Raw genomic sequence first — 20,301 nt, forward strand, 5'->3', positions numbered from 1 at the left:
AACATCCCGCGAAAGCGGATGACGTACGCAACCACTGTGATTGATCGAATTGCAATGAATATTATCCTTTTGATACATGCTTCGAAAAAGTGATTCATCATGTTCATGTGAGCTTTCATTTTCTCGTACTTTGTGTTGAAACACACTTCTTGCGTGAAAACGAATCAATCATGGCTGTCTCTCTCTTCCTCTTAGCTAGTCATGGCGATTATTTTTAGCACCTCGCAACTAAACTTAGTCCAATTGGATTTCGTTCTTTCGTTCCAGAACACCCAAGGCAACTCGTCCCTCGTCGCCGTGCGAAAGCCGCCGCGTGTCCCGGAGTGGTTCGGTGCCCAATTTGACAGGTGACAAGCTCGAGGAACCGGGCAGCCATCACCATCAGCACCTCCACAACCACCACCAGCAGGCGGCCTCGGGCGTGGGTTCGCCGGCCGGGGTTCGGTCCGTCGTGAGAACTCACCGGGGATCGCGTGTCAGCAGCATGGTCCATCGGTCAACGCGAGAAACCAACGGTGGCAGCAGTCTGCTGCATCCGGGGATGTTGCACATCCATCGGCACGCGCAATCCTTCGACGAGCCGGAACCCTTTCCCAAGTAAATGAGCCGTGAAATGTTTCGGAACGGCAGGGTGGCTGTTTGTTTTTTTTTTTAGTTTGAGTTTTCTGACATTTTATCAAATTTGTTAAATAACAGTAATAACAATTGTTCAACCATTTGCAGTCAAAATTAAGTATTTTAAATTCTTTTTTTTTTAGATAAAGTGTGGCAATGTCACAATTTCAATTGATTTTAAAAACAAATTGAGCAGCCACCCTGTGTTTCGACCTCACCAAAGCACACATTTCCACTGATCCGATGGAAATCTCATTTTGTGTCAATCTTCTCCAGAACTCTCAACCAGACCGGTTCGCACGGCTCGATGATGCACTACGGCTGCCCGACGGACATCCCCATCGTGCACAAGCTGCGTGACCGGACGAAGCGCTCGGACACCGCCCGAAAGCATGTCCTGTCGCGGCAGACCAAAATCGAAAAGGAGGACCCGGGCAGTCCCAAACCTGGCCAGGGTGCCCATCAGCAACAGGTACAGCAGCAGAACCCGTTTGCCGCAAGTCGGCGCTCGTCGACCATTTCGAATGCGTCCACGTCGAAGCTGAACAAAAGCCGGCGTGCCTCCACCATTAGCAAAACGCCCAGCGTCGATTCGCGGGGTGCGGCCTCCACGGTCGAGGTAAACAGCCCGGAGCGGTCATTGCTGGCGATGACGACGCCCCGGAAGGCCAAGGACGGCCAGATGGCCCAGACGCCGTCGGTCGAGCGGGAGTGCCGGTGAGTGATTGAGTGTTTTGTTTTGTGCGGTATGAGGATCTTCATCATTTTCGGGAATATTGTTCTTAATATAATCAAGATCCCACATCCGATAAATGGTAAGGATCCAACAACTACTGCTCAACCAAGAAGCCAACATCTGAAATGTTGCAGCTAAATTCGTCGCTGTCGTGCTAACTTGTCGTACGTGCATTTTGGGCCAAATTGAGTTAAGAACGCTATTTTGTGCAGCTCACAATGCCTCACCTTTTGACCTTCACAGATCCCCAAAATTCGATTCGATTTAGTTTCAATCTTGTTGTGCTATATTGTCACTGATGTAAGTGCGACAACTGGCCAAAGGGATTTTAGGTCAGAACGCGTTTGACGCACGTACAAGTTAGACTACCGTAAACATTTGTAATTATAACTCGGAACTCCAGCAACCAACTTCAACCAAACTTCGGGACAATTCAGTAACAACTTTTCAAAAGGGCGAAACCCTCAGATGTAAACAAACTGAGTTTTTGTCAGAATCATGTAAAGCGAACAAAACTGATTCTAAAACACCCTCCATCATCTCAAAATTCCGAAAATACGTAGTTTTACAAGCAAAAAACAAAAGGGCTAATCAACAACATCAATCAAAACAACCCAAATTGAATTTCCGCCCTTGTGTTTTCACCCAATCACGAGGGGCGAATGTAGTGTTTTCTGCAAGTTCCGACGTATATTTAGAAACACAAAATTTTCGCTATAATTTTGTAAATTTTAACCTGACAATCCTCAAAATGGATCAAAATGTAGATTTCTGATGTTTCTGACCACAATTTCACAACAAACACAGATTTGTATGATACTAAATACATAACTTTTTAATTTCAATTATTGTAGTATCGGATCTGATCTGGTTTCACAATCTAGATATGCAGGTCCATAATTTACCGGTTCTTGGAACATCCGGGGATGCTGGGTCGAGCAGTTGCAGGACAAAAAGTTAGTGTAGGGAGGTTTAGAAGGAATGCCGTACAAAATCATCGCCTCCGTCACCATTGAAGCTAAGTAAAGATTGAGAAGGCAGCATGGTGTCGTGGGGTGGCCTAGTCGTCAGGTGCCATGTCTTCCTCACTTTAATATAGACCACATCGTCAAACCAACTTGCTACTTACGGTGTATCCTGGCTCAACGAGAATTGGCCTGAATCGGACTCCTTATGAAGGCTTTCCAGACCATTTTTTTATCACTTAGGTTGCAAATATCACTGTATTATCACTGACTGTAACTTTTCACAATGATAAAATAGTTGTTTCACCACTTTTTTCTTTAAAACCTCGAAAAATGAACAAAAAACAAATGGGCAAATCTGTTGTTTACTTCTGCTTTGTGGCGTAACCTGACGGGCTAAACCGTTGTTTTGGTTGAGTGGGTGGCGAATACGGTGGGGCGAATATGTAGGCACGCTCTTCAAAAAGGCGTAATTTCTTTTTTCTCAATTTTTAATAGCAAAAACACCTCAATTAATTTCAAATTGCTCTCTATGATGAAATTATTGCTATTTTCTATTACGTTTTGACAAAATTGATGGTTTCATGCTCTTTTGTGGAAATAGGAATTGATCGAAATTGCAAAATTTTGAATGTTGATTTTCCCGAAACGGCAGGATCGCAGGTTTCGCCCTTTTGACATGGTGATTCGTTAACACATTTGTGGCTTTCAATTGTTGGGACAATACTGGCGCAAAATCACCAAACCAACAGAGTCACAAGTTTCACCAACCGTAATTACAAATTCGAAAAGCACACAAAAACCACAGGGACCTGTGACCGTAGGACATACTGGCACCATAATTGATCAGTGTAAATAGCATGGTGAAATATTTTAACTTTTCATTCTGTGGTAAAACTTCCGAATGCCTTCGGTAGGTACAATACACCGCACACATGGAAATCATACAATGCACTGATTTCGTATTCCATTATCCGGGAGCAATGGGAAAGAGCTTTATGTTGGTGTGTATTGCAGGTTGGAGCCCTTTACCTGCCCCTTTGTGTAAAGTTTACACACTGCAAACAGAAGCGTAACGTTACGTTACAGGCTAAAAGATGGAATTTTACCTATTTTTTAACAAGAGATTTTTTATGTGATCTTTAAAATGTTATTTTTCTTGAATTGTCTTGTTCAAACTGTTGTTTGCTCAAAAATAAAATTTAAAATTATTCATATGTTTTTGTGAAAGAGTGGCTGTTGCGCTACATAATCTACATATCGATGCCCGTGTGCTCTCTTGTACCAAGCTTGCTGGGGTTCCTATCTAGATAGTACAAGAGAGCACACGGGTATCGATATGCTATATTTGTTGCAAGTCTTCTCAGATTTTTTCAGCAGTAACGTTTTAATATTCATCAATCACAAAGTTGTGGAAGTTTTGGAAGAGTTTGGCTTGTTGAGCACATTGTTCTTTGTTAGTATCGTTACAATAGAGCAGCTTAAGAGCGAGTCCACGAACAGAGCATACCCCTTTGTATGGGACGTCGTTTGGACCTCACCAATCTGCCTGAAATTTTCAGGGGTTGTTTGTACATATAAAACTAGCATATGGCCAAAATATGAGCACTTCTAGGTCAACGGAAAATCGGGACACAAAGTTTGAAGGTTCAAAACGTAAAAATTGTAAAGTTGTAACTTGGGCAACATTCAATTTAATTTCAAAATTCAAATGCATCTGAAAGGGCTTAACAAATGCAACAAAATGCAGAGAGCATCCCAATTGGAGGAATCTGAATTGGCATTTTAGTGAAAAATATAATTTTTCAAACTCAAATAAAAGTGTTCCATCCAGATATCAACTCGGTTCGACCTGCAGCTTGTAGGGGACATCTGGGATTACCATCTGAGACTGAAAACGCTTTGGGTAAGGCAGTTTAACATATTAAATAGACACTTTTACTTTTAGTGAATTTTTTGATTGTAAATTTTTGCTTTTTGCTCCCCTTAGATCCCATTTTCTGATGATAATTTTATCATATTCGTGTTCCTGAGACAATTTCACAATAGAAACATGCATAAAAATGTTTATTTTCATCCATTTTAACCCTTTAAAAAATGAAAGTTAAAAAAAATCTTCGATTCACATTTATTGAAATTCAAGTTCGTTTCCAAGGATACTAGATGACAGCAGAAAAAAAGCAGCATCTCTATTTTTTTAAACTTTAATTTTTTAAAGGGGTAAAATGGATGAAAATAAACATTTTTATGCATGTTTCTATTGTGAAATTGTCTCAGGAACACGAATATGATAAAATTATCATCAGAAAATGGGATCTAAGGGGTCCCCTGAGCAAAAATTTACAATCAAAAAATTCACTAAAAGTAAAAGTGTCTATTTAATATGTTTAACTGCCTTACCCAAAGCGTTCTCAGTCTCAGATGGTAATCCCAGATGTCCCCTATAAGCTGCAGGTCGAACCGAGTTGATATCTGGATGGAACATTTTTTTATTTGAGTTTGAAAATTGTGCTATTTTTTCACTAAAATGCCAATAACTCTATTCAGATTCCTCCAATTGGGATGCTCTACCCTGCATTTTGTTGCATTTTTTAAGTCCTTTCAGATGCATTTTGAATTTTGAAATTAAATTGAATGTTGCCCAAGTTACAGCCTTTTTACGATTTTTGACGTTTTTGAACCTTCAAACTTTGTGTCCCGATTTGCCCCACTTCCCGTTGACCTAGAGTGCTCATATTTTGGCCAGATGCTAGTTTTATATGTACAAACAACCCCTGAAAATTTCAGGCAGATTGGTGAGGTCGATGCGAGATGGGTATGTTTTGCTCGTGGACCCTCTTTAAGTAATCAGATAAAAATTTCATGTAAGTTTTCCTTACGGTAGTGATGGTTTAAAATAATGATTTTAATGATATGTGCACATAAGTTTAGGAAAATATTTCAAATATATCCAATTCACTCATTGTTGAAGCGACAAACCTGAGCAACAGTTAATAACAAAGGAATACATACCACCAAACCAAAGTGTTCAAATCCCAAGGTACGTTTTTGGAAATCGTACCATGGGATTTGAACACTTTGTCCCATTTTCATGAACGCTTGTTCACGATTTTGGGAACCTCCGTGTAGAAACATAAACAATTATTCTTTGTAAAATAACCGGAAGCCACGTAAACCGGGATACTCGCCCTTGGCCGCGAATATCGCGAATTTCGAAAAAAAAAAATACATACATTTTTATTCAAACAGTTGACATTTTTTGAAGATATTGTTTATTACAATGTTGTACGAAAAGATCCAGCGAAATATGTTTTGATTGTTATATGCTAAGCATAAAAAATCAAATGTTTTGAAATTGTATGTCACGAAATTTAATTGTTTTGCGGTGAAGAATCACTAGTCTTATTTATTAGGTTTATCTTCAATCTCAGATAGATTGAAAAAGTGAGACAAAAACCTTAAATTTTACAGTAAGTTACTGAAAAAGATTTTTAGTGAATTTAATTTGATGAATGTTAAAAATATTACAAAATTATTTAAGAGTTAAAAATAATTTTAAAACAATTATGTTTGGGATTTCCAACTTGTTCCGACTTTTTGAAAAAAAAACCGACTTTTTCCCGATTTTTGGCGGATTTTGGCAAATTCCTGAATATCCCAATTTCTAGACTTGAGAGACCACCCAGAAAAAGTAAGGCTGTACAATTTTTGTTTATTTTTTTTTCTTAAAAACTACATATTATGACCAATGCACAGTGGTCCAGATCGCAAAATTAAGTGGAAAATGGATTTTCTGAAAAATGGTAAAGTTTTGGAGCAGTGGTGTCTTCTGAAGAGTTGTTGAAAATGGAAAGGGGCAACTTTTGGTTTGGTTGAAAATTAGGGTGGTTCACTATTAGGGTGATTTTAAAAATCTTACTTTTCAGAAATATTTATGGGATTTTTTTGTCTTCTAAAAAGTTGTAGGGCTTGCCAATCCAAGCAACTTTGTCGAAGACAGCAACATTTTATCTCGTAATCTACGCCTTCTACGACCAAATTTATAGAAAGCATATGTGCAAACCTTCAAAAATCAGTGTTTTGAACGTGGCAATTCAGGGTTAAGTTTTAGAGAAAAGTGATATGGGAAGCACTTTTAGAGCTCTAAAAAACAAACATTTTGATTATTTGACAGGTCAATTTAGACTTAAGGGTCAAAAGTTACAGCCATTTTAATGTAAAAATGATGCAAAATTATAACTTAAATATCTCGAAAAGGCACAGGCCAAATTTAAAGCACCAAGTTGCATTTGAAAGAGGAGATCTAGCACTACAAACACTAAAAAAATCTAAGGGATGTTTTTCTTTAAACTCGAGTTATCTTTATTTGAAAAAGTCTAATTTTCCAAGGAAAACCATATGGGACCACCCTAACGAAATTCGAAAAATTTCCAAATATATGTTTTTCCATGTAATCTTTCCCGCTGAATCTGAATCTGCCCTTAGAATTGAGCCAAAGTGTCGAAAAATCTATTTTTGGTCATATTTTGGGTTTCCATTTAAAATTATCATTTAAACTCAAAATATGACCAAAATATGCTTACGAGTGAAAGAATCTGTTTTGAGCAATCATAACCCTTGATTATGACATCTAATAAGAAATTATGATGTATTCATCATTTTAGAGGATTGCCAAGGTTTTTTCAAGTTCAATGCATATTAAATTTCTGAGTATTCTCATGTTTAAATTCCATACAACTAAAATGACACATATTGCCCGATCTAGCATCGTTGCTGAGACATTTCTAATCCTAAGGCTTCTTTAGCTTCTTAGCCTGTCAACTCTTACCAAATATGTACACGATTGTGTTTGCTTTTGTACAAGTATGGTGCACGAGCCTTTCTGGATACGGAATGTGACCAAATCCAATTGGGAATGGAAATATTCCTGCCTGACAACCACCCACATCCCTGAGAAAGATTGAAACCAGAATACCAGGATGAAGACACGCCGCACATACATGTGTCTTCTATTGGAGTGCCTCCATCCGGGCACTACTATGGCACGACTTCTGGATTCTTATTAGCATATTGCCATATCATGCCCAACGGCAACATTCATTCCACTTTTCCAAAAAAGCTCGAGTGGTCACTTGGCACATACACACCCACACACTATACTCATGTTGCAGTTATTGTCGTCGTCGAATAATAAATCTCTCTTTTAGGTTAGCATTTTTTTTTTGTTTCTTGGCACGATTTGTCTGCAAGATTGGGTCCAAGTGGTGTGCCTCATACAGACTGTTAACGACGGAGATTGGCTTAATGTGGATACGGAGGGGTCTTTGGTTCGAGTAGTTCACTAGATGAGTGTGTTTATTGTCGTAGATTTATGACTTTCATAAAGATATGCGTCTGACGATATTATCACTGTAAGACTGGAAATCATACATCAACGTCGGACGCAGAAGTTTGGGAAGGACTGAAAAGAACATAAAGTTTTAGTTGATTTGTTTAGTTGTTTTTTATTGTATTATTTATTTGGTTATTTGATTATATGATTATTTGGTTCTAGAGTTTTTTTGAATTTATTGCACATTAAAAAAAACTCTAGATTTAATAATTTGTCATTTGGTCTGTTGAGGCTAAATACCCCAACTTTGATTCTGCAGGTGGACTGTATGGAATTTCTTACCGTCTTTCTTCGGGGTGTGATCAAAACACTTGGAAATTTCCTTTTCTACTACAAAAAACTTGTATTTCCGATCGTATTTACAAACTGCGAACTTTACTCGATCACGTCTCAAACGGGAGTGAAAACTTTCCACTCTGTCTCTCTCTCTCGTTCGTTTGCGCGCGCTTCGGCTCGCGCCGTTTTCGTCCGTTGCGTCGTTTTGTGCTGTCACGTTGGCAGCGCCGTCGCTGACAGCGACGCAGGGCTGGACTCACGCACACTGGGCGACAGTTGCATAAATCCGGGCAAACCCTTCGGCGTCGTGCCGAACATGGTCATTTGGTCATTTTGTCATTTCTCGGATTAGTTTTCAAAAAGCCGTAACAGCCATTGGAAAACAAAGTCCTTTTTGCATCGGTATTCGACCTACTTACGAAAAACCAACATCAAAAATGCTCGAGATTGTTCATCTACACGTCCTTCAAGTGCCCCATACTTGAAATAAATGAAATTTTGTTTCATTTTCGAGAAAAACGAAAATTAGTGTCAGAGGTCGGAGTGGCTTTTACGGCTTTTTGAAAACTCACCCGAGATTTGATTATTTGATCATTTGTTCTTTGTACATCTGCAACGTCCAACTCTATAAAACTCAACATGGCTAATGAAAACAAACAAAACAAATGAAACGAAATCTAATTACCACGTCTCAAGTCCACCCCCGAAAAAGTAAAATTAAGTGAACTTTCCATCAACCCACAGGACATTTCTTTGCCACCTCAATTTGGCGGTCAATGGCACTGTTGCGTGACCAGAAAGTCGAGCCCAGTTCTTTGTTCGCCGGCGAGTCCGGCGTCTCTAATCGCCTAAGGATTTACGCACTTTTCGAAATGTGGCGCTCGCATGTGTCACTCGTACACACTAAAGTGAGACTAGGTCGACGACAACCGACGGCACGATGGTAACGATGATTTCCTGTTTCGACCCCTGAAATGTGGCCCCATGCATAACGTGTAGCAGGGTGACTAACCGCCAAACGAAACGCCGTCATTAGTGTCATGAAAGCATCGTTTGCCGTCCAGGTTTTCAAACGACGCGGGAGGTCAAAAGTCGGGGAAATTGAGTGCAAAAGTTGAGGCGAAGGTGTGTGGAATCCTGCTGATTTCCTCGACGGGTCGGTTTTCTTTTGTCCGAAGGAAATCTTGATAAAAATCAATTGCTGAGGAGTGCAATAACTGATGGAGCTGAAACCATTTGAGCTTTGGTTTGGGGCGTGGTTTGCATGCAAACTTTAGGACGATGTGTGGGAGAAGGAGTTACAGCACGAAATGGGTGGTTATTTTTATATCGAAACTGGACTCAACAGGCAGCATTTGCTTAGACGTGAATTGTAGATTGCTTTTCGTACATTTCCACTGTTTTGATTTAAGAGTAACGGAGAACTTTATTATAACCTGAAAATATAACAAATCTTCATTGTCGTGCTATCTGGGCCAAATTGAGTTAAGAACGCCACAGATCCCCAAAATTCGATTCGCTCCTAAAATATTCAATAAAAACCCAAAAAAACTCCGTGCATTTTTGTCACTTTTTATATGAAACAAGTTTCAATTTCGTCGTGCTATCTTGACACACCCTGAAAATGGCTGTAAGTGCGACAACTGGTCAAAGGGATTTCAGGTCAGATCTCGTTTGACACACGTTCACACCCGACTACTGTAAACATTTGTAATTATAACTTTTAACTTAGGCAACCAAATTCAACCAAACTTCAGGACAAAACACAGAATTGTCATCCAAACAAAACGTGTTTGTAATTGTTTGAATTGTGTGCTCTATTTTTTGTTTATTCAAGGTCAAACATTAAAACGCGTTTTTTTCGGAACGTGGAAAAGAGACAAACGACAAGATCGAAATGATGATGATTGAAGACAAATGAAGACATTTGAAGTTAATTAAGATTAAGACATGTTGATAGATTTATCAAGGTTCTCCCACAATTGTTGATAACTTGAATTTAACTGATAAGTTCAGCAAGAAGGTGTCATAAAATTCTTATAAGCATAACAAAGCTTGAGTTTTGTTAGTTCCAATGCTTGGAATCATTATTTTGTAAAAAAATTACACTCTCGCCACAGGTTGTTTACATTTAAAAGAAAAAGGTGTTCTGAATTTGTGGATTTCAAGAATCAATGTTTTTTATTCAAAAACATAAAACTAAAAGTTAAAATTTGCATTCGATTCATCATTCATGAAGAGCATTCATAAAATTAAAGTAATTGCAAATCATTATATTCGACTATCAATTTCCCATGATTTTCTTTTTTAGTTTTTAGTTTTTAGTTTTTATTTTTTAGTTTTTAGTTTTTAGTTTTTAGTTTTTAGTTTTTAGTTTTTAGTTTTTAATTTTTAGTTTTTAGTTTTTAGTTTTTAGTTTTTAGTTTTTAGTTTTTAGTTTTTAGTTTTTAGTTTTAGTTTTTAGTTTTTAGTTTTTAGTTTTAGTTTTTAGTCTTTAGTTTTTAGTTTTTAGTTTTAGTTTTTAGTTTTTAGTTTTTAGTTTTAGTTTTTAGTTTTTAGTTTTTAGTTTTTAGTTTTTAGTTTTTAGTTTTTAGTTTTTAGTTTTTAGTTTTTAGTTTTTAGTTTTTAGTTTTTAGTTTTTAGTTTTTAGTTTTTAGTTTTTAGTTTTTAGTTTTTAGTTTTTAGTTTTTAGTTTTTAGTTTTTAGTTTTTAGTTTTAGTTTTAGTTTTTAGTTTTTAGTTTTTAGTTTTTAGTTTTTAGTTTTTAGTTTTTAGTTTTTAGTTTTTAGTTTTTAGTTTTTAGTTTTTAGTTTTTAGTTTTTAGTTTTTAGTTTTTAGTTTTTAGTTTTTAGTTTTTAGTTTTTAGTTTTTAGTTTTTTTTTAGTTTTAGTTTTTAGTTTTAGTTTTTAGTTTTTAGTTTTTAGTTTTTAGTTTTTAGTTTTTAGTTTTTAGTTTTTAGTTTTTAGTTTTTAGTTTTTAGTTTTTAGTTTTTAGTTTTTAGTTTTTAGTTTTTAGTTTTTAGTTTTTAGTTTTTAGTTTTTAGTTTTTAAAATAAAAGCTTCAAATCACGTTCTTTAAAAACTTCTCGATTCTAAAAGCTTAACCGGGATGACTTGTAAATTTTGAATCAAAATTATTAAATGATTTGTAATTTTTGAACTTGAGCCCCAATTGACCAAATCTTCTTCTCTCTCACCACTCTCTTCCAGGAGCCAACTGTCCATCTGTTCGGAGCCGGCCCCGATCCGCAACCTATCCTGTCAATCGAGCTTAGAACCGTGTGTGCCCGAAGAGGACAGCCCGGAGCAGGAGGATCCTCCGCCACCGCCACGTAAAATGTCCCCCGCTGCTACCTCCGAAGTCCTTCCCACCGCCGCAGTTCGTCCCGACTCGCTGGTCCTGGACGGCGATGGTCAGTCGGCGGCCAACGAGAAGACAAATCGCTTCCTGTATCGAAGCAACTCGACGAAGAGCTTCCGCAAGCCGAAGCCGAAAATTAAGAGCAAAAAACTGAGCAACGAATTCGATCAGATTTACGTTATTAGCAGTGGTGAGCATGGTGGTGGTCAATCTGGTGGGGGGACTGGAAGTCGTTATCCTAATTTCTACCACGCAAAGGACGACGAGTGTTACGACTCGATTGAGGTGATCCACGAACGACGGAGCAAGAACTTTAGCAAGTTCAACAGTGTGTGCGGTGGCGGGGATGAATCGTTGGAGGCGAAGTTGAGGTCGGAACCGGAGGTTGTGGGGTTGGGGTCAAACAAGTTCAGCGTGGTGGCAGACATCTCACCGGCCATGGCCAATCTCGCGGGAAGTCAGGAGAAGCTGCTCCCGGAAGAGGCACCCCTCAAAAGCTGTGCCATCGATTCGGCAGAACAACGGCTGATAAGTGGATCGACGGAGGACGAGGACGAGGATGAGGGGCTTGCTAAAACGTCGGGACGGCATGTCGCAGATCACAATGGCTCCATTCAGCGGTATGACACGGTTATCTACAATGCAGCTGGAGCTGGAGCCGGTGGTAGCAGCAGTGTTGAAAGTGAAGAAACTCCGAGGCTGACAAAGAGGTCGACTATTGTGGGCTGCCTCCTGAAGGAGGACCACCTGGTGGAGACAATGGCCACGATGATGGTGCCACCTCCGCTGGGACAGGGACTAAACTAAGTGAAAAAGGCGAAGGTGTGGGTGGTGATGATGATGACGGTATTAATATCATTAGCAGGCAGTCGTGTGTGTGAATGAAAGAAGAATGCTGCTGCTGTGACATGGACCACAGACGACGGTGTGAGTTAAAAGCTGCTGCTGCTGCTGTGACAAGGGTTGAACGGTGGCACGTTATTTGTTAATTTTAAGGTGAACAGATTACGGGCGCTTTTCTGGGGGGAGATTTTTATCTTCTGCTGGTTTGGATGAGGGTGTTTTGGACATTTTCTTTAGATATCGCCTTCAAGTAGAATTGTTAGTGTGAACATTTTTATCTTGTTGGACTGTTCAATATAAATTTTAGAACAGTTAGACATGGGAAAAATATAGTAAAAGATGGCAAAATTACGATAACTTTTCAAATAACGTCAGTGGGGTGAACCAATATCTAATCAATCAAAAATAATTCTGTTTTAACGTAACAGACGTAATCTAATCAATCAAAAATAATTCTGTTTTAACGTAACAACCATTGCAGACAAAATTACTGAACAGATCCTGTCGATTTGACAAACGAGACAAAACTCCCATTCTAACAAGGTCCTATTCCGGACTTGTGCTCCTTAAACATCAGATTATTGTACACGCCTGTAATCAGCAATGAATCTTTCAGTTGCTTGCCGTAATCAGCAATACAGTTTTTTTCGAAGGCTTCAGAGTCATTGCAACACATCGCGTACGAGTCTTCAAGAGCTTATTCCTATTTAATAGATATATAAGCCAGCTCAGGGCAGATCGAAGAAAAATCTCCTTTCAATTCCCCAACGAGTCCTTTCATCACCCCTAACGGCCACCATCAGAAACGTGTTCACCGGCAGAGATTTCCAAATTCCGCAGCCAGCTCGTGCAGAAGCAGCTCGGATTTATGTACCATAAAAGCTGCCCATAAAAATAAATCCGGCCACGCTGAATCGACCAACGGATTGCCCCCTTTTCCATTCAGACGAAAGGGTGAATTCGACGGGGGGAGAGGAAATAAATCTGCCACATGCACTTTTCCGTTCAATAGGTCAACAGAGACGAAGAAAGAGAAACACACATTTTGCCGGACATAAGCGGATTGTGGAAACTTTCCCCTCGGTCTGGGCCATGGCTTTTGAGTGCTGGCGAGGTCAGCTCGTGTGTCAAAACTGCAACCGTTGGGAAAATAGTATTAATGCCAAATCAGCGAAAGATTGCGGCCAACAATCCGCTTCGGGGAGGGAGAATGTCAACGATTCGTGTAACGATTGTTTTCCTCTTGGGAAAGGGCGAAAAAAAAAGAACGGGAAGTGAAAAGAAAAACTTTCTGTTAGTTTTTGTCGCTTTCACTGATGGACATTTCACAAGGCAAACCAGTTGGGAGTTTGGCCAAATTTGGGCTAACTTTTTCATCTGGTTGTCACATGTCATACGTACGACAAGCGGATGAGCGTTTGAGGTGATCATTTGGGCGGATAAGCCAGATATGTCCATTATGGGGTTTCCATGCAGTATTGTGGTTTTCCAAAAGAAATAATAAAAGAACATTTAAATCGTATTTAGAAGATTTATTTTGGCTGACCAAGTTCTGGTAAATACTCAACTTATGATTATCGAAACAAGTTGAGAGAATTGATTCAGATGCATAATGTTTGCACATAACTCCAAATTGTATTCTTCAAAGTGTTCCAAAAACGTTTACCGATGGGTGATTGAAGATCTGATCGTGAACGCGATTGAAGCTCTGATATTTCGTAGTTGGCGAAAGGTTGATAATAAAGTAATCCCACATATTCGGAACACTTTAGTGATAATTTGTCAATAGCATGCCAATTGCATCGATTCTGTCGACCCTATTATTTTTGGACTTGTATTGGGACATTTTCTTGCTATTTTACTAGTAAAAGTAGTACTTAAAACAAAAAATGCATCTCAAGACTATTTCATTCGAAGCAGCAAAACACTGCCTCCAAATTGCCTGTTCCATAATTGTGGGATGTTGTTGTACCTCCCACACCTGAATTTAACTGATATTTTTACCATTCATAAAACATAACTAAGATTGTTTTTTTTTGGTTTTATTGCGTGAAGTCATTATTTTGTAAAAATTATGTACTCATGGAGAGAACCAAAGTTTGTTTAAATCCGTATGAAAAAGTGTTCCGAATTCGTAGATTTCAAGGGTCACAGTTTTTCTTCAAAAAAAAAAAATGATAAAAAAAAGTTAAAACTTGCAGTTGTTCGATACAGCATTCGAAAGATCACAAGAAAAGCTTTCAAATGAAGGTAAAAGCCAATCATTTAGTTCAATTATCGATTTTCTAAGATTTTTTGAACATCAGCCGATCTGTAAACTGTTCCAAAAATGAGGGATGACTGTAGTTCAGGCCTGCCCAACGTCCGGCCCGGGAAGGCATTTCATCCGGCCCGCGACGACTTTTCAAAATAGTTCTATGTTCTCTTAATTAAAATTTCTTAAAGTTTTGGCTGATTTGACTTCTAATTAAATTATTACTTTTTGTGGATTTTGTTTCAAATTGGTTATACATATTAGATAAGCAAAAATAATTTATTTTTTCAGAAAAAAACTTTTCAGTGATAAAGTTTTGCTGGAAAAAAAGCTTTAAAAAAGCAATTTAATTATATTGAAAATAAAAATCGCAGCAAATATTTTAGAGGTATGAAAAATATCTCAAAATGAGTCTAAACATCAAAGAGCAGAACAAAATATTTTAATAAACTTCACTAATTCTAAGAAATACGAAGAATTATTGACGTGTCTTTAAAATCATCAATAGTAAAACATTTCAATTTTGTAAAATATGTGAATAAAGGTACACTTAAAAATAAAAACGAAGTTGACTTTATAGCTGTCGGCCACCATTGCTAGTACCAACCACTAGTGTCTTTAATGAAAATAGAAGTCAAATCAACTTAAAACAATCTAAACAGTATTTTTCTGCATTTATTATCATATAAAGCATGTTTGGGCTGGATTAAAAGTATTTTGAATTTTCATGAAATTCCAATGTACAGCACCGCAAAAACTGTTTTTTTTGCAAAAAAAAAAAAATCAATTTTCGTCGATACTTAGGTATTTTGGAAACAAATGATTGCAAAACAACTGGGCAGGTGTAAAATGCATTTTTAAACACTTTGTTGATTCAAATATTGAAACCATGGCTCGTAAATTCAATAAAGAGAGCACCAACACAATGAGGTGCTTCGATTTGATTTTTTCAGCGTTTGTTTATACATGAGATGAACTCATGCCAAATATGAGCCCTCTACGACAAAGGGATGTGGGGTTAAACGGGCTTCGAAGTTTGAGGTCCAAAAAACCTAAAAAATCCTAAAATTGCTCGCATTTCCGTAAAACTTCATCAATTCCAACTTTCGTAGATGCATTTGAAAGGTCTTTTGAAGCACTTCAAAATGTGCCACAGACATCCAGGATAGGTTTGACTTTTTCTCATAGCTTTTGCAAATTACTTTTAAAAATTGATTAAAAAAATCAATTTTTAACAGTAATTTGCAAAAGCTATGAGAAAAAGTCAAACCGATTCTGGATATCGACGGCCCATTTTGAAGTGCTTCAAAAGACCTTTCAAATGCATCTACGAAAGTTGGAATTGATGAAGTTTTACGGAAATACGAGCAATTTTAAGATTTTTTAGGTTTTTTGGATCTCAAACTTCGAAGCTCGTTTTACCCCACTTCCTTTTGTCATAGAGGGCTCATATTTGGCATGAGTTCATCTCATGTATAGACAAACAAACGCTGAAAGTTTCATCCAAATCGGAGCACATCGATACGACCTGTTACACATTGGTGAAAAACTCGTTCTTAAGTTTCTTCTAAATTTCAAGAACAACTAGAAATACATTAGCAACAAGGTGAGACTTTTTTTGGCAAACAAAATTTTAAATTAAACCATGTTATTTTTTGAGACAATTTGCATTTAATATTTTACTGCTTTTGTTCTATTTGACCTCCTGAATTTTGTCACTAATAGCTGTCTCTAGAAAAGAATCTCTTTCAATCATGTTTAAAATCAATGATCAATATTTTTGAGAAAAAAAAAACAATTTCATTACATAATAATGGTTTGAAATACAGTATTTTGTAAAAAAAAAACAAAATTCACTTGTAAAATGGCAAAATCAAATCGGTACCTCTGTGCTCTTTTATACTAACTAGGAATCCCAGCAAGCTTAGTACTAAGGGTCCTGATTTTCACTCTGAAATCACTCACTCATCGCTGAGCCAATCTTTGCCGACTGGAGCTCGCAACCAGTCACGAGCGAATACTACACTCAGGCTGCCAGCGACTTGCTCAATCGCTTCTCCCAGCGACACAAATACTTCGTGAATTTCTTTGCCCACTCCGTCCGTCGACGCGAGTCACACACGAATACGTTCAGAGAGGAGAGAGTCTAACAAAATACCAGCTCGGCGCTCTTCTGGTCTGCACTACCGGAGTTTGCCGTTAATTTGTATTTGGCATGATGAAAATAGCTTGTAAATGTGTCTTTGATGTCGTGTTATCAACAAAGTTGCAAAACATTCTTGATATCATAGATTTTAAGCAGTTTTATAACTGAGTAAAACAAAGCCGATCGCAAACTATTCGACTCAGCGACAAAATCCGGGCTTTCTCGGGGCTACCCCATGAAATCAAAGATTGGCCCATCACAAGGCTAAATTCCAAATTTGAGCTCATTCTGACCACGGGAACCCCTCCTTCTAATAGCTTGAAGTTTGTATGGGAAAAATCGTCGAAATCCGGAGTTTTTTTTTTAAAAAAGACCAATAAACCAAATTTTCAGTTTTTGCTTTTTGGGTGTTTTTTAATACCCCTGACTCAAGACGGTTTCAAAAACACACTGGAAATTTGGTTTATTGGACCTTTTAAAAATTTACTCCAGAAATGTTATTACCTGTGGGGGGCGCAGTAGTCGTCCAATCTTTATAAATCCTCAGATGTAGGACCTTCATTAAATTTAGAACAACTTTCCCGCAGACGCCATAATTCTAGGATTTTTTGTTAATAAATTATTAGCTTCTGAAAATGACCATTATCGCGTAGACGTAGAGGATTTATTTTCTAATTTATAAATCATAGAAAATATTTTCAAAACTGATTGGTAAGAATAAGTGAAATGACATGAATCTCAAATATTTTTTTTGAAAATTACCGCGGTTCTTTCTAATTTAGAACCAAAGTGGCCAATTTCTGCTCGGGCTATCTCCTCTAACCTCAAATCCAAGCCCAGCAACATGTGTGTGGTCGAGCCACTTTGCCATTGCCACCACTCCGAATGGTACCGCAGGCCTTAATAATGGTTGACCAACTTTTTGCCCCCAAATCATTAGTATCTACATGGCTAGGTGGCGGTGGCCGGCTCGTGCGGTCAAGCCCTAACATCGGACCGCATATGAAGTCATATTTGAACAAAAGGCTCTTTTTCATCTACTCGTGTTGGTTCGGGGGGTGGTGGTTTTCCTCCCTCTTACGGTACTTAGAATGTGACCTGCTCAGTTTCACCAATTTGCTTCCATTTGCTTTGGGAATGTGGGTGGAGGGCTGATATCATTGGGCCATGTGATATTACTGAGATATGGGGATTGAGATGTTCACAAGGGATTACAACTGCTTACTAAAAGATGGACTTTAATTAACTTGCACAGCAGCTTGAATGAATGGTTTGAGTGAGTTGATGAATGATGGATTAGTCATTAGTCGTACAGAGTAGTCGTTTAGTAAACCCTTAGATTTAGTCCCGGAAAGGTATTAACCTTCCAAAAAGCTGTATCTAAAATAAAAGTGCTCAAACCGAAGGCTGGAACAAAACCAAACTTAAACTGTTAAGAATAAACGAACAACCTTTCGAAAAGTTATTTATACATTACAATTTGTGCGTGTGTGTGTTAGTGGCCCCTCATCGATCCCAAATAAAAAGTCAGCAAAAAGTCATTAGGATTCTCGAGGTGAAGATGTCTGAAAAACGAAATTCCACGTCATCGAGCTGTCGTCGTTTAGAGTCTAATAATGGAAACACACACAACATGGCCAAAAGCACGCCTCAGGTGGGTGGTGGAAGGGAGGTGAGGCGAACTTTTCAAATGGAAAACTGTTGTCACAAAACACAAAACTTTTTTTGTGGATTTGTTCGTGAGGACCCTTCAGTTGTAGGAAAAACAGAGTAGAAATATATCTAAATATATCGGGGATGCCCGGTCGAGGAAAAACTATGTAAACAGATAACTTTTATCGGTGTTTTATTACCTCGGCCAACATTGTGAGGTGTGTTGATTTTGCTAGCGTTTTCTTTTATTTCCCCTTCGTTTCCATCAAACAGGAGCTGGGAAGTAAACGGGGCGGCCACGGGACAATGATGACAGGGCACACTGGGGACACTTGATCTACATCAGCTGGGTTTAGGGTGGCAAAAGAATGGAAATTTGAAAGGTCAGATTTTGTGAACCAGAACTGAGCATTTACAAAAAAAAAAGTGTTGTTTATAACTTGCTATCGTATGATCTGTCAAAAAAACTATGTTTCACCATTTGCAATTTATTTTCTCGGCCTTGAATCGAAGAAAAAGAACGCAAAACTTGAACAAGACCAGTCGACGAAAACAACAATGTTTTGGCCTAAACACCGTATTTTTAGGGTAAAATATTTTTGTCACAATTCACACATTCATTCCTTTTTTGAAATAGCATTAAATGACATTGAAGATTTACCTAATTGACTAAGAAGTAATTTGTTTACCGAATCTTACCTTACATGCAAATTCAACTGTAGTTTACACAGGTTTCTGAGTAAACATTGAAATAATATTCTTATCAGGTTTAAAGTTTTTTTTCGAATTGTGGTAAATGGTTTGGCAGGTTAAGCACTCGCTCCTAATTCCATCCAATATTCCATCTAATATTCACTATTTGGCAAAAATAGTTGTTCAAAAACAACTATTTTTGCCAAACTTCTGATAGAAATTTGCTTGCAAACTTCCTATTGTGACATTTATAACTCGATTTCAGTTGAAAAAGCTTTTAACGAGCTGTAATTGAATGTCAATGTGCTGATATGACAACATTACATGAACGGTGGAAATAGATGCTGTTCCCCTACTAATCTTTTCAATACTTAAACTTTGGTTTTAACATACAATAACAATGCAGTTATAAATTTTTCCAATTCCGGTTTTAAAATAATTACGTTTTATGTCATTTTGTAATGTCGAAATGGCCTACTTAAAAAAATAAAAAAAAATCCGCTTTTCTGTACTTGTATCGAAAATTAGTACCCCAATTTAACTGCAAAAAAATGCTGTATTCAAAACATTGAAATTGGACGACTTATGCAGAAAAATATCATTTTACAGCTTATTGCCTATTTTAAAGCTACCGTAAAACGGGGTGACTTTGAAAGCCGGGGAACTTTGATATATTTGAGATTTTTCCACAAAATGAAGAGTACAAATTAAATTCGTACGGAATGGTTTGGAATCACTCTTACTGTGGTAGAGGAGTGTTCAAAGTAATCTTAGAAGGAGTTTTCATAAAATTTTGAAAAGTTTAAAAAGTGAGTAAACTATAATTAAGAAAATGTTGATAAATAGCATTATTTTAATATTCTGAAAGCGTCATAATTTTTTCAACGAACATGATTTCGAATCGAAAAATGGAGTGCATTTTCGAATTCTTTAAACAATTTTTCACTAGGAGAAGGTAAAATAAGTTTTTAAATAATTGATATAACGTGTTATTGACACATAATTCAAAAAAATCTCCCAATTTATAGGCATTTTCAGTAGAACAAATGTCACATTAGATGTGAACATTTTTGATTCTGGCTTCGATTTCAGTTAAGAGTGTAATATGATTCAATAATTTTATAAACATCATTTGACGTAAAGTTAAAATTTGAACACATTAAATTTTATTTGTACAAGAATAAATATGACTATCAAAGTCACCCCGGAATTCAAAATAAGAATTTTCAATGCAACTATTTTTTTAAACACTATTGAAATTTTTTTTATCAAGAATAGTGCATGCACCATGTGTGGACTACACAGAAAAAAAATCATGGTAATATTACATCTGGGAAGGGTTATTTAGGGGGAGAGGGGGTAATATGCA

General features: G+C 37.5%; 1 protein-coding gene across 6 annotated transcripts in view; it reads left to right on the forward strand.

The window, feature by feature from the left end:
• LOC6031304 overlaps positions 1–14,144 on the forward strand; it is an 84,945-nt gene extending 70,801 nt beyond the window's left edge. For all 6 annotated transcript variants that reach the window (XM_038264147.1, XM_038264142.1, XM_038264148.1 and 3 more), the window contains 3 exons: positions 268–597; positions 892–1,332; positions 11,193–14,144. In XM_038264147.1, coding sequence (XP_038120075.1) covers positions 268–597; positions 892–1,332; positions 11,193–12,150 — 1,729 coding nt within the window. In that variant the 3' untranslated portion in view covers positions 12,151–14,144. The remainder of the gene's footprint in view (positions 1–267; positions 598–891; positions 1,333–11,192) is intronic.
• Positions 14,145–20,301: the final 6,157 nt, after the last annotated feature.

This window comes from Culex quinquefasciatus, chromosome 3 (assembly GCF_015732765.1).
Source record: "Culex quinquefasciatus strain JHB chromosome 3, VPISU_Cqui_1.0_pri_paternal, whole genome shotgun sequence".
NCBI classification, from domain to species: Eukaryota; Metazoa; Arthropoda; class Insecta; order Diptera; family Culicidae; genus Culex; species Culex quinquefasciatus.